This window comes from Panthera onca, chromosome B3 (genome assembly GCF_046562875.1).
Source record: "Panthera onca isolate mPanOnc1 chromosome B3, mPanOnc1 haplotype 2, whole genome shotgun sequence".
Lineage (NCBI taxonomy): Eukaryota > Metazoa > Chordata > Mammalia > Carnivora > Felidae > Panthera > Panthera onca.
In genome coordinates, this window is record NC_138344.1 from 9165166 (window position 1) to 9180605 (window position 15440).

Consider the following 15440-nt stretch of genomic DNA (forward strand, 5'->3'; position numbering starts at 1 on the left):
CCACCTGCTCCATGCCCCGGAGCCTGGGCCTGCTCTGGGCTCTGCCATAGCACATCCAGGACAACAAAATCACCTCTCCTGTGGGGCCAGTCCCACCACCACCACCACCAGGGTGTCTAGGTCCCCCCGCACTTCCCCCACAGGAGTTTCCCAAATTGCTCTCATGACAACAATCCCACAAGTGCCTTTTGGTCATCTTCAGGTCCGGGGGTGGGGGTACCTCGTAGGCCAACTTTGGCCAGCAGCCGGAACAGGGGCAGGAGGACATCATAGTCTGGAGAGGCTGCCCTCGCTGTGTCCACCAGGGTCTGCAGAAGGGCCTCACTGCCACCCTTACTGATCATGTAGCGAATCCTTCGGTCAGTGCCTGAGGGAGAAAGGAGAGGAGAGCTAGGCCCCCAAACAATCAACCTCATTTCCTCGGAGCAGAAAGCGGGCCTCACAGACAGAGATGGAGCAAGGATCACTTCATTCGCCCCAGAAACCAAGACTGTATGGTTTCTGAAGCAACTTGTGCCAAGTTGTGCTTTTACTCAGGTAAGGGGTTGGGGTGGAGGTGTGAAATGGAGAAATAATGGGATATGTAAGAACCTAGGTGCGCTCACCTACCACAGCTCTAATAAATGGAGTCTGCTTTCCTGAGAACCTGCTGAGTCCCAGTGTATGTATGTGTATTTGCGTGTGCATGTATATAAACATGCATATAGGCTTACCTAGAATCATACCCTTAAGAGAAGAGGGAATATCAGTAGTCTTCTGATATAGGTGTGACTCTTCAGTAACAGGGATTGGGGTGATAGTTTATCTGGAATAATTTAATTTATGGTATATGACTTTTTTGATGCTGGTCTTCAGCAACTGATGAGAGGAATATATGGAAATAGCTAGAGCGATTCTTTAAGAAACAGGCATCCAATCATCCATCTCAGGAGTTTTGAAAAGGGTGTGGAGGGCGCTTGGGTGGCTCAGTCAGTTAAGCATCTGACTTTGGCTCAGGTCATGATCTCACAGTTCGTGGGCTTGAGCCCCACATCAGGCTCCATGCTGACAGCTCAAAGCCTAGAGCCTGCTTTGGATTCTATGTCTCCCTCTCTCTCTCTGCCCCTCCCCAACTCGTGCGCGCTCTCTCTCTCTCTCTCTCTCTCTCTCTCTCTCCTTCTCTCTCTCTCTCTCTCTCTCTCAAAAATGAATAAATGTTTAAAAAAAATTTTTTTTAAGGGTGTGGAGTTATGATAAAATATATTGGTCTTTCTACTTAAGAATACTTGTGAGCAGGGCACCCCCCCCCCCCAACCTTGCTCCAGGACAAGCTCAAAAGCAGTGATTACATTTCAACCTGGAAGGAGATCTCAGTGATTCTCTATGCACTGGGCATGGTTGTCCTCACAAGGTGGCCAACAGGGTGGGACATTATCGGCAAAGGGGACCCTCTGATTTTTAATCCCAATGAAAAGTAGCATCCTCTACTAAAGGAACAATAATCAGCACCTATCTCAGAAGGAGAACTCCAAGGTCTCATTCAAGTCTTCCAGACACCTCTGGACAAATTGAAGGAGGCACCATCCCAGAAGACAATTGGCTTCACCTACAAAGGGTACCTCACTCAGCAGACTGCTGGGAAGTCACCCTGCCATCAGAGGGCAGCACAGCCTATAGGAAAACCTCACTATGACTGGACCCTTCCTCCTGAACCTGTAATTGGAGGCTCTGTGGCTTGAAAGGGACATTCACTTTGGTATTGTCTGTTTGGTGTTAACGTTTCTTTCTAATGCAATGTGGCTGGTATACCCAGAAATGGAAACAGAGTGAATGTTGCAATGTCCCAGAAGGTATATTTTCCAGGACCCTCATGCTGAAGTGAGCTAGCCGAGGCCTGCCCCAGTTAACTCAGTTGATTCCAGCACAGTGAACTGTATCATCTTTTCTCTGAGAACTTAACAGCTTACCACACTGTTAAGTCCACCTCCTACCCCATATTCCCATCTGCACTTGACATACGTTAAGAAGTTGCTAATACCTGGCTGTCTAATGGGCCAACAGAGGGGAGCAGAGAAAGGGGAGGGGTAGAGTCATAAAGGGCTAGCTCTCTCTTTAGACCTGGGATAACCATAGATGAGATATCGTAGAAGAACCACCGAGAGCAGAATTTCCTCCTAAGTTTGGGTCACCATAGGGTGTGTGACAAGACTGAAGAACCCTAAGAGCCCAAAGTACAATCAGCCCACTTTACCCTGGGTCTTATTAACCTCAGTGAAAAAGATGGGCTGGTGACAGAGTCCCTGACAGAGAACTTGAGCTGAAGCAATACCCTCCAGGCCACACAGATTCCAGGAGACACACAGCCACGTGCCCCCACTACCCCTTACTCACCAACAGAAAGAAGATCTCCGAGAACCTGGAGGATGTTCAGGATGGACTCCCTGTCAGAGGAGTTCTGCAATGAAAACACAGGCAGCCATCTTTATGAAGGAACGCAAAAGGAGGGAGGTGGTGTGGTCAGGGAGGCACACATGGATGTGGCAGGGCTGTGCTCCCTCCCATTGGGAGAGATTTTGGCGGTAAGAACTGGTGGAAGGGGTGCTTCTTAAGTGGTGGCAATGAGGGAACTCACTGAGATAAGGGTCCCAGGGGCTCTGCCTCCATATTTAGCCTTCAGGATACCTCTTTGGGGATCCATTTTGTAGTAACATCAGCATGATGGGCAGAAGAATAAGCAATGAACTTCACTCACATGTGGAATTTAAGAAACAAAGGGGAAAAAAAGAGACCAACCAAAAAAGAGACTCTCAACTACAGAGAACAAACAGATAGTTCCCAGAGGGGAAGTGGGGGGGGGGGGGTGGAGGGGGATGGGGGAAATAGGTGAAGGGAATTAAGAGCACACTTAACTCTCTTTTTTTTAAGTTCATTTATTTTTTGAGAGAGCAAGAGCATGTGTGAACAGGGGAGGGGCAGAGAGAGAGGGAGACACAGAATCCGAATCAGGCTCCAGGCTCTAAGCTGACAGCAGCGAGCCCGATGTAGGGCTCAAACCCACGAACCGTGAGATCATGACCAGAGCTGAAGCTGGACACTTAACCGACTGAGCCACCCAGGCACCCCCAGAGTACCCTTATCTTGATGAACACTGATTATTGTATAGAATTCTTGAATCCCTATATTTTACACGTGAAACTAATATAACCCCATATGTTAGCTATACTGGAATTAAAATTTTATAAAGAAGAATGTGTTTCTTAAACATAAAAAAAAAACTAATTAAAAAAAAAAAGCATCAATACTTGATGCAGAGACAGTGAGAAGGGACTTTGTGGACCAAAGCTAGCCCAGTTCTCAACTATGTCAGTGGGCTGAGATTCGTTGTAAATACAGGGCAGACCGCAGAAACATTAATCCATGATGTTCTGAAGGAAAAGTTTCTCTGCGTAGTAAAGATAAATTCTTAGTTTCTCAAGAGGAACCTCAGGTGGTGCCAAATCTCATCATGTAGATGTTCTAGGGGATCCTTGCAACGCTTGACACCCTCCCCTCAGTTATGCAGAAGACAACACTGAGGTTCCAAAAGGGAAAACTGGTTCAAGTCCCCTGAAGTGGCCAAGAAGAACAAAGCCTGAAGTACAGCCCAGGCCAGGTTCCCAAACACTAGGCCAGTGGTCTTTGCACTGTAATTTGCTTTTCTCTTTCTTTTTCTTTTACTTTACTTTTCTTTTTTTTTTCTTAGATCTCAAGAACTTATTTACTGACTTGTTGCAAGTTTATACATTTAAATATCATCTCCCCAATTCCCCCACTCCCCAGCCCCTGGTAACCACCATCATTTTCTGTTTTACAGGTTCAGCTTTTTTACATTCTACAGATCAGTGATGTCATGCAGTATTTGTCTTTCTCTGTTTGACTCATCACATGTAGCATAATGCCCTCAAGGTCCATCCAGGTTGTTGCAAATGGCAGGATTTCCTTCTTTCTCAAGGCTGAGTAATACTCCTGTGTGTGTGTGTGTGTGTGTGTGTGTGTGTCTTCTTTATCCATTCATCTATTGATGGACAATTTGTTGCTTCCATGTTCTGGCTATTGTTAAGCATGCCACAGTAAACATGGGTGTGCAGATATCTCTTTAAGGTTCTGATTTCAATTCTTTTATATCTATACCTAAGAGTCCTATATTATACCACTCAAGAAAATTAACTTTAAATGGATCAAAGATTTAAACATAAGGTCTGAACCCACAAACTTCCTAGGGGAAAAAAAACACGGGGGGAAAAATCCCTGACATTGGTTTTGGCAATGATTTCTTGGGTAGGACATCAGAAATATCAGCAACCAAAATTAAAATAAACAACTGGGACTACATTAAACTAAAGAGCTTCTGGGCAGCAAAGGAACAATCAATAAATTGAAAAGGCAATATGGGAGAAAAGAGTCACAAAGCATGTATCTGATAAAGGGCTGATATCCAAAATACATATTAAAAATAATACAACTCAAGAGCAGAAAATCAAATAATCCAATTTTAAAATCAGCAAAGGACCTGGATAGACATTTTTCCAAAGACATACAGATGGCCAACACATACATGAAAAGATACTCAACATTACTCATCATCAAGGAAATGCAAATCAAAACACAGTGAGAGATCATCTCACACCTATTGCAATGGCTTTAATCAAAAAGACCAGAGATAACAAATGTTGGCAAGAATGTGGAGAAAAAGGAACCCTATATGCTACTTTTTAGGTAGGTTATTTAAGGCACTGCTTTAATCTTCACGTTAGTGAGTCTCATGTTCCCCATCTGCTTCAAAGACTTCAATAACTCCCTATTACACACAGGATAAAGTCAGAGCTCCTGAATAGGGTTTCCAAAGCTCCTCATGGTCTTATTGCACTTGCCTCTTCCAGCTTTATCATTCATTACAACCTCCCTGCCCAAAATATATGCTTCGGTGGCGTGGAACTACTTATAATTTCCTGCTCAACCACCTAGTCTCTTGCCTCTGTACCTATGATCCTACTGTTCCCTCTTCCTGGTCAGTGTCAACTCAACCTTCAAGTGAACCAGTGGCTTCCCATAGGATTCAGACCCCTACCTCCTGCAGGCTGGGTCTGGGGTCTCCCTGTTCTCCACATCACTATGAGCTACCCCTGGCAGCACACTCACTATGTGGTAGTGGCATGCTTCCCATCCTATCCCTGCTAGATAGGAATCTTTAGAGAAGGGACCAAGTTTTGTGTATATCTGTATTCCCAGCACCTGTTCCAGGGAAAGTGTACCATACATGTTTTTCAGAATGCAGCCACACTGAACCATAAAGGAGCCATGAAGTCCAATGTCGCACCCCAGGGCAGAGCGGTGCTTACACTTCAATCCTGGGCTTAATACCCTTGAGGAACTCACACTTCAACATCCCAGCCAGGGCCGTGACTAGGGTGAGACAAGTGAGGCCCTAGTTTGGGTGCAAAATTTTAATTTTACAATGCAGTAATCAAGATAAATGATATTTTAATGCTATACTTTAACAAATCAAAATTACAGCAAGACCTTGGATTGTGAGTAACTTGTTCTGCAAGTGTTCCATAAGATGAGCAAACATTTCTAATAAATTTTAACTTGATAGACAAGCGAAGTCTTGCAATACAAGTAGTACATGACACTGAACATCACAGGATCACAACTGAGCCAACGGTTCTTGAAATTCGCTTTGGTTTATGAGTGCTTTGGATTACAAGCATGTTTCCAGAATGAATTATGCTCACAAACCGAGGTTTTACTATAATGCAAAAAGAATCCATAATGAGAAAAATAGCAAAATATAAATGTTTAACTCTTATTCTAGGTGTGATGAGACATCTGGGGATCCTGAGGTACTTGATATCTATACTTCCCCAGGAAAAAGACTTGGGTTTGTTCTGACACCTCCACTGGGTGCTTTAGCCTAAGGAGGCCAGTCTCGGCAGGCACTTATCTGACTGTCTCTGCCTCCCACCAGGGGAGTCCCACTGCAAATGTCATCCATACATGTGCACAGCATCAATGTTCCCTGCCCCTCCTTAGTCTCCCCAAATCTGCGAACACGAACCAAGAGTCAGTGCTGCAACCGGGCCATCATTCTGGAGAGGCTGCTGGTCTTTGATTCTGGTAAAAATTGCAACGTGTGCTTGGTCGGGGGAGAGGGGTCCCCTACACCAAAAGACAGTGCTCTGAATGCCAGCTGGGTGTCCCACAATTAAACTCGATTCAGACACTATCTACTCAGAAACAGCATCAGATTCCACTGGCTAAAGTTTCACTTCAGCCCTACAAGACTGCCCCCCCACTTCAGGCTTCAACCTCAAAGTCCAGGATGTTGCCTGTACACCTGGGCCTTGAACAACAGGAGTGCGAGCTGCATAGATCCTCTTACATGTAGACATTTTCCCATACAGTACAGTGCTGTAAATGTATTTTCCTTATGATTTTCATAGCATTCTCTTTTCTCTAGCTCACTCTAAGTGTAGAGCACCTAATACATGTCACACACAAAATCTATGTTAATCAACTGTTAATGTTATCAGTAAAGCTTCCAGTCAACTGTAGGCTATTTATTAGTTACGTGTTGGGGGAGACAAAAGTTATACGAGGACTTTTGACTGTGTACGGGAGTCAGCACCCGCGTTGTCCAGGGTCAACTGTGCTTCTCATCAACTGGCTATAAATTAAAGTTTCCTTCCTCGGGAAGGAAGCAGCCCACACAGCTCAGAGAAACATTTTACTTACTAGGTTACCGGTTTGCTATAAAAGGGTATAACTCGGGACACCTGCGTGGCTCAGTCAGTTAAGCGTCCGACTTCAGCTCAGGTCATGATTTCACTTCGAGCCCCACGTCGGGCTCTGTGCTGACAGCTCAGAGCCTGGAGCCTGCTTCCGGTTCCGTGTCTCCCTCTCCACTCTGCCCCTCCCCAGCTTGTGCTCTGTCTCTCTCAAAAATAAACATTTAAAAACTTTTTAAAAAAGAAATAAAACTGCCAGTTATTTTACCAACAAAATTGGGTTCATTTGGGGTAGCAGAGGATTACAAACCGGGACAAGAAGGCCACTGCAAAACTACACACAAGTCCCAAGAGAACAAAGGAAAGACTGGCTCTTTTATAGAGGGGGTTTGGGCGGAGCTGCTATAAACAAAAAGTCCATTGGCGTAAAACTGGGAGCTGGAAGTATAGTGGCTTTTCATTAGCTGAGTTGTGACAGTTTCTCATTGGCTGGGCTGTTGCCAGGGGAAGGAGGAAAATTGTCCTCCTCCTGCTGGGATAGTTAAAAGCGGTAGCACAAACCTACCTGGAAGGCAAGTCTCTTCCTGTTGGGTCTGCAATTGACAAGTGGTAGGATGTGAGAGCTCCCTCTGCTGGCCCCTAGGGTTTACTTTTATTAATTTTTACATTGCCAGCCAGAAGTTCTCTGAACACTGTCCTTTTTGGGTTTTCTGAAAGCTTCATTAAGTACCTAGAATCAACCTCCAGGCCCTCTCCGCTCCCCAGAGGTCAGAGCCAAAGGGTGGTCAGGGGGACAGAAAATTCCAACCACACGGTTGGTTCTCCCGGCAACCAGCCCCCACCCTAGGGTGGGGCCCAAAAGTTATCTCATTAATATAACAAAAGACACCTTACTTGCTCTCATCACTTTGGAGATACCTAAGGTTTTAGGAGCTCTGTGCCTGAAATGGGACAAATTCAAAACAGTGTATTTCTTGGGGCACCTAAATGGCTCAGTTGGTAGACAATGCAACTCTTGATCTCAAGGTTGTGAGCTGGAACCCCATACTGGGTGTAGAAAATTACTTAAAAAGGAAATCTTTAAGGGACACCTGGGTGGCTCAGTTGGTTAAATATCTGACTTTGGCTTAGGTCATGATCTCTCAGTTCATGAGTTCAGGTGTCAGGCTCCTTGCTGATGGTGAGGAACCTGCTTGGGATTCTCACTCTCTCTGCCCCTCTCCCACTTAATGCTTTCTCTCTCTCAAAATAAATAAAAACTTAAAAATATATTAAAAATTATATCTTTGAAATATACATGACATATATATTTCTTGTTATAAATCACAATATCATGGCAAGACTCCAGCCCTTTGAAAGTGGGCCCAAAGGTGGCTCACAAATGAAGTCCCTGGAATGGTGTTCCTGATCAACACTAATGGTTCTGGATCCACCTCCAACACCCCCAAATTGGTCTTATCTCTGAGAAGAGGGAGGGGGATAAAAGTTAAAAGCCAGGCTGTACAATATTGTGTACCTTGTAAAATGCTAGATTCATTAGTTAATTATGAATAAAGGGCTAGGAAAAGGACAATAAGAGAGGAAATGGAGAGATAAGAAAAAGAAGAAAGAGAGAGAGGAAAAGAGAAAAACTAATAAAGTAGAAACTTACTGAAGAGGAATAAAAGATCCAGATTTAATTTCCTTTCATTCAATTATTCATGCACTCTTCCCACAAACGTTCATTGAAAACCATCTATGTTCCAGGCACCAGACTAAGGATGCAAATTGATCAAAATGCAATCTGCCTTCATGGGGCTCCAGGCCTGGCACACAATCAGGACCTGGGATGGTAAGGACCGTGACAAAGTAAGATGCTGGAAGAATCCAGGGAAGGAGCATTAACCTAGCCAGATCCATGAGTGACGACTCTGAGAAACCAGACAGAAAGGGGTGGGAGGGGAATGTTCCAGCTCTGTTGCAGCCCTGTGTGCTCAGGGGGAAGCATGACAGAGTGTGGTGACATCAGTGGATAAAACTGCTTCCAGTATGACCAGATTGAATGAAGCAGATGGTGAAAGGAATTGTGAATTCCTGTGGGCAAGAAGTGGGTCTTATTCATCTCTGAATCCCCATCTCCAAAGGTCCAAGGATCATCCATATATTGGGTTGAATTAATATCTCAAGCTTATGAATTGCCTGCTTTGTTACAATGCCCACTAAAGCTCCCTGAGAACAAGCATTGCTCTATATGCTTCTATTGTACCTGCCAGCAGGGATATAGAGCTGGGCATGCAGAATGTACTAAATCACCACCCCTAAATTGGTTTGACCTGTAGCCAACACACTTGGCTGCACATGCATGAGACATCCCTCTGTAATTGCTTCCAAGAAAACCTCAGTGGTTTCATGTATGGGCAGTAGCGTGCTGAGGGAGTATGCACATGATACTCTCCCCTGCCCAGGGAAGGGGCCACAGTTCATCTCCTCTGAGCCTTTCTCCATTTTGTGTGATGATTTAGAGGTGAATCTTAGCCCAGATCTGGGTAAGGAAATCTGAGTTGACATCTGCTGAGATTCCAGAAAGATTTCTTTTCCAGGATTAAAAAAAAGAGAGAGAGAAAACATTAAAAACAAAACAATGCAAAAAAAAAAATCTCTTTCCTATTTTTGGGCATTGTTGTATGAGGACATGAACCTGGGTCACTGGTGACATCGTGAAGCCACTGAATCAACTCTCTGGAACCACCTACCTGTGGACTTTCAGACGAGTGAAATAACAAATCCCCTCACTTATAAAAGCCACTTTTAGTTAAGTAGTTTGTTCCTGAATTCTGATGTGACAGAGAAAAGAAGAAAATTTCACACCTCCACGTGCCCTCTTCTCAAGCATTATGGTCGTAATAAACAGGAAAGAAATTAATTTCACAAACAACTGTTAGGCCAGCCATCCCACAGAAACTAAGAAACAGTATCGTCATACAGATGTTGTGTTCATGAGGCTCTCACGCAGCCCTGAGCCAGAATGAATCAACACAATATTGTTTTTCTTTAAATAAAAATTATGGCTATCAGTGGAGAAAAAATGCTACACAAAATCTCAACTGGCATTAATTTATGCACTGCTATATTTACCAATAAATATTTTACACTATTTAGAAGGATAACACAAAGCCATTATCTCACCCACAGTAATAATAAATGAGCAATTAAAGAAGGCAGGATGTGATGTGCCTCGATTTTCCTTTAATGATCCTTTTAAATGAATCATTGAGTAATCCCCTGTTGTTTAAGACTTTCCTATAAAACCTGGTTCTGCCAAGCTTTTGGGGAGAGGCAGGCAGTTGGAAGAACAAACAGTGTCTCTCATAGTCTGTGGGGTTTTGAACTGCAATTTTCTCAAATGCTGTTTCGCATTTGTTTTCCCTTGCTTTGAAATCATCTGTGTCACCCAGTTGCTTTCCTCCTCCTGACTCCTCATGATAGCATGTAATTAAGACCCTTCACATTGCACATGTTGGAGGCTCATTGGCAGCCACTCCAGGCACCCCAGCCCCCAGCCTGCTGCCCACACAGGACCAGTGACCATGCCCCAAGACCATCATGAGTCCCTGTGACTTCAAAACTTTGCTCATGTTGCTACCACTGCTGAAGGACTATTTCTACCTTTCTACCCCTCTCTTCCTTAGCCCATGAAACCTACTTATATTTCAGTTCCAAGCTCGAGTATGCATTCTATATAGTTCTCCCAGTTAAGCTGCCTTCCCAGCACCCATTACCCAAAACCACCACATGTCTGCTCACATTGCACACTGCACAGCTCCAGGGGGTGCCATTCACAAAGACTACAACATGGTTGCTGCACTCTGAAGTGGTGCCATGTGGTGACCTGGCCTCTCTGAGAACAGAACTGTTTGCTCTAATACCACCTCACACCTGTCAGAATGGCTAACATTAACAACTCAGGAAACAACAGATGTTGGCGAGAATGTGGAGAAAGGGGAAACTTTGTGCACTGCTGGTGGGAATGCAAACTGGTGAGGCCACTCTGGAAAACAGTGTGGAGGTTTCTCAAAAAATTAAAAATAGAACTACCCTATGACCCGGCAATTGTACTACTAGGATTTGTCCAAAGGACACAAAAATTCTTATTCAAAGGGGCACATGCACCCCAATGTATATACCAGTGCTATCAACAATAGTCAAAGTATAAAAAGAGCTCAAATGTCCATCAACTGATGAATGGAAAAAGAAGATGTGGTGTGTGTGTGTGTGTGTGTGTGTGTGCGCGTGTGTGTGTATGTATCTCACATATAATGGAATATTATTCAGCAATCAAAAAGAATGAAATCCTGCCATCTGCAACAACATGGATGGAACTAGAGTGTATTATGCTAAGCGAAATAAGTCAGTCAGAGAAAGACACATATCATATGATTTTTAAGAATTTAAGAAATTCATATGTGGAATTTAAGAAACAAATCAGATGAACATACAGGAAGAAAAGCAAAAATAATATAAAAACAGGAGGGAGGCAAATCATCAGAGACTTTTAAATACAGAAAGCAAACTGAGGATTTCTGGAGGGGAGGTAGGTGAGGGATGAGCTAGCTGGGTGATGGGCATTAAGGAGGGCACTTGTTGGGATGAGCACTGGGTGTCACATGTAAACGATGAATCACTAAATTCTATTCCTGAAATCATTATCACACTATATGCTAACTACCTTGGATTTAAATTAAAAAAAAAAAAGGAATTGTTTGCTCTACATTTGTTTTCCCACAACCCACTTTGTATATACCTTTATGAGAATTCTTACTAGATCCTGGTTACTGTCTTACCTCCCTGCTCTGATTGTCTATTGTAGGGTAACAAACTTTGCCAAAATTTAATGGCTTAAAACCACAGCCTTTTTATTATAGCTCTTGATTTTGTGGTTAGGGAACCTGGGCAAAACTTGGCCAGGAGATTCTTCTACTGTCCATCGTGTCAAGTAAGGTCATAGTGGCACTCAGCTAGTAGACGGACTGGCTGATCTGAAAGTTCTAAGATGGTGCCATTTGCATATCTGACACCATGGCAGGGATAGTGTCACCTTGGCAGACTGAAGGACTGGGCTCACCATGGACTGTTGACCAGAGTACCTACATGTGTCCTTTCCAGCATGACAGTCAGAAGGTACTTGGCCTTTTTACATGGAAACTGGCTTCTCCCAGACCAAGGATTCCAAGAGGACTGGGGGAAAGCCTCAGAAGTCCAACTATCACCTCTGCTGCATTCTGTTGGTCTGTCAAGTCCCTGTTCATAGCCCAGACTCAAGAGGATGGAGTTAGGCTCCACCTCTGAATTGGAGCACTAGAAAAGAATTTACAACCATTTTTAATCTTCCACACTCCCTTTAGACTGTGAGCTCCTCTAGAGCAAGTATTTTGTCTTGTTCCCCTCAGTATCCTCAGATCCTAGTATGAGATCTTGCACAGAGTAGACACTCAGTAAACTATGGAATTGAAACTTAGTATGCAATCTGCCAGAGTCTTGCTGTCCTTTTTGATGACAGGATTCACCTCAAAGTATATTCCAGTGAGAACATTGTTACAGAAATTAACAAGGTACACAGCTCAATTTTTTTAGTTTATTTATTTATTTTGAGAGAGAGAGAGAGACAGTAGGGGAGGAGCCAAGAGAGAATATCCCAAGCAGGCTCCACACTGCCAGCACAGAGCCCTATGCATGGTTTGAACCCACGAACCATCAGATCATGACCTGCACCAAAATCAAGAGTCAGATGCTTGACCAAATGAGCCACCCAGGCTCCCCTCACAGCTCAATTTTTCTATCAGCAACTGAACAAGCAAACACAGTAGTCTCCCCTTATCTGTAACAGATACCTTCCAAGACCCCCAGTGGATGCCTGAAACCACATATAGCATGAATCCTATATACGCCATGTGTTTTCCTATAATACATACTTCTGATAAAATTTAATTTATAAATTAGGCCCAGGAAGAGATTAACAACCATAACGGATAATAAAGTAAAACGACTATAACAGTATACTGCAATAGAAGCTATGTGAATGTGGTCTCTCTCTCTCACACACACAAAATATCTTATGGTTCTGTACTCACACACTTCCTCTTGTGATGATGTGAGATGATGAAATGCCTACATGATAAAATAAAGTGAGGTGAATCACCTAAGCATCATGACAGTCAGAAGTGCCATCTGTTTCCAGACCACAGTTGGCCTCAGATCATTGAAACCATGGGAAGCAAAACCACGGATGAGAAGGGACTACTGTAGAACCCTTGTTATGTGCCAATAAATAGGGAACATCAATACCATCACAGACTAAAGTGAAGAAAAAAGAAGCATCCTATGCCCCTCTCCCTAATTTTCCCAAGTCCAGGCCCAATTGTACTGACCAGGAAAAAGCAGTTGATCCCCATCCCATTTTGAACAGCACCCCTGATATCACAGAAGCAGAGTGCTAGCACTCTGCTACTCTGTTCCCACAGATTGAAAGAACAAGCCCATGAAATTCTAATTCTTGATCTCTAAAGAATAAGACAAAACCTCTTCCAAACTCATGAGCCAGGAGCCCAGGACACAGCTCATAGCCCAAGAAAACCATATTGCCAAAAATAAATTTGTTCTTCCAGTCATGCAGTTTGAACCCTCACTAGAGATGGTCCATTGGTTAACTAAAAGACATTATTAAATTTGGAGTTGGTAATGAAATGATGGAAGGGAGCACTAATCACAGACTTCAATTACCAAAAATGGTTGTAACACCAAAAGTCTTCACCCAAGAGGAAACAGGCAGAAGCTGCATCATTAGAAATACAGTTTAGGTGGAAGGTGAAACTTTCTGTCGAGGTTGAAATGGGTCCAAAAGAGAGAAGTGTTTTAGGAGTTTGAGCCAAAAGACTTATGAATGAAATGAAATGAGATTTGTTTCAATATGATGGGGGCTGAGGTGGAAATAGTGGGGCGTATAACAAGGAGGTTTGCCATAATTACAGAAGCTGGATGATGGGTGACATGGTTTTATAACACAATGTTTAAAATAAAATAAAATAAAATAAAATAAATAAAATGACAGGTAATGTTTTCTGGCTAGAGTGTCTTAAATGTAACCTTGAGAATTAACAGTCCCACTGGGATCTTTTCTCATAGTTTTCAGGCCCCAGAATTTGACAAATGCTTCAGTCACATATTGAGTTTTATACAATCAGTTGTTAAGAAAATCAATGATCTTCCTCTTAGGTGAAAGGATATTCACAGTCCAGTGTGGGGTAGGGTAGACTGTGGTCCATTTTTCATTCATTTGGCAGACATTGTTGAGTATTTACTGTGTATCAGGCACTGTGTTAGGCACCAGAAACACCATGCATAGCATAAATACACACAATCCTGTCCTCATGGAGCTCCCAGGTTAGTTGGAGGAGCAGGTATTATCTAAATAGTCACCCAAAGGGACACTAGGAATAAGTGTCCAGGTTTATATAGCCACATAACCATGAAATAGGCTTATTTGACATGAGTCAGAAAAAGATTCCCTTAAGAAGTCACACTGAGACTGAGAGCTGAAAAATAGCAAGAATTAACTAGGCAAAAATGGGAGGGAAGGATACTCTGGATGAAGCAGAGCAAAAGGAGAGTAGCATCCAGAGTCCAGTGGCTGGCAGACGAATGGCAAAGGAAAGGGACATAAGGAAGGCCAATGAGGCCAAGGTAGGGAAAGGGGAGGAGAGTTTAAAAAGATGTGTTTGGTTTTTCTTCTCAGCACCTTAAAATAAGCACATTGACCAAAGAGGCCTGTTTCAGTCTTCTTTCTTACCCCTAGTTACTTTATATACACATCACATATGCACACATACATACTGTGTTCCCACAAGCACCCAGAAGCCTATAAGATTTTTCCCTTCCTCTATCAGCACCAGGGGGGCAGACTTCATACCTGTTATAAAAGCACGTCCTTTTAATTCAGACAAACTTACGCTACCATAACCCCTGTAAGACTTAATTTTCTCACCCGCATTATTGGATGAATCACTGTACCCAGCTCATGGATACAACTGAGTTAGAAATACTGTAATGGATGTAAAATGCTTAGCTCTTTGCATGGGTCACAACAAATGCTCAATAAACCACTGGGAAATTAATATGTGCCATGGCCCAACAAAAGGTGAATAATCTAAAAACAGATCTGGGGGCGCCTGGGTGGCTTGGTCGGTTGAGTGTCTGACTTCGGCTCAGGTCATGATCTCACAGTCCGTGAGTTCGAGCCCCGTGTCAGGCTCTGTGCTGACAGCTCAGAGCCTGGAGCCTGCTTCCGATTCTGTGTCTCCCTCTCTCTGTGACCCTCCCCCGTTCATGCTCTGTCTCTCTCTGTCTCAAAAATAAATAAAAAAACGTTTAAAAAAAAAATTTAAAAACAGATCTGAAGGACCTTTGAGATGCATCTTCCTGGACCAATTTTCCACCCTCTTCAAGATGGTTCCAAGTTAACAGAATACTCTTAACGGGGGAGGGGGGGAAAGGAGGGAATAATGAACAAAACATACAATGAGGGTGAGGATGTGTCCTCTGGGCAGAAACAATTTGGAATGCTGTGCTTTGCCAACGCCAGGCACACTTGTTCCCACCCAGTAAATGGTAAAGACTTCAAGTCATAGTAATAATGACAGCAATCAAAAGCATCACATCCCT

At 43.4% G+C, this 15440-nt stretch overlaps 1 protein-coding gene across 1 annotated transcript in view; it reads right to left on the reverse strand.

Moving 5' to 3' along the window:
* AGBL1 (AGBL carboxypeptidase 1) overlaps nt 1–15440 on the reverse strand; it is a 754644-nt gene that overhangs the window by 694189 nt on the left and 45015 nt on the right. The window contains exons 2-3 of the mRNA XM_078448995.2: nt 2371–2434; nt 221–367 (exon numbers count right to left, since the gene is read on the reverse strand). Of these exons, the coding sequence (XP_078305121.2) occupies nt 221–367; nt 2371–2434 (211 nt within the window). The remainder of the gene's footprint in view (nt 1–220; nt 368–2370; nt 2435–15440) is intronic.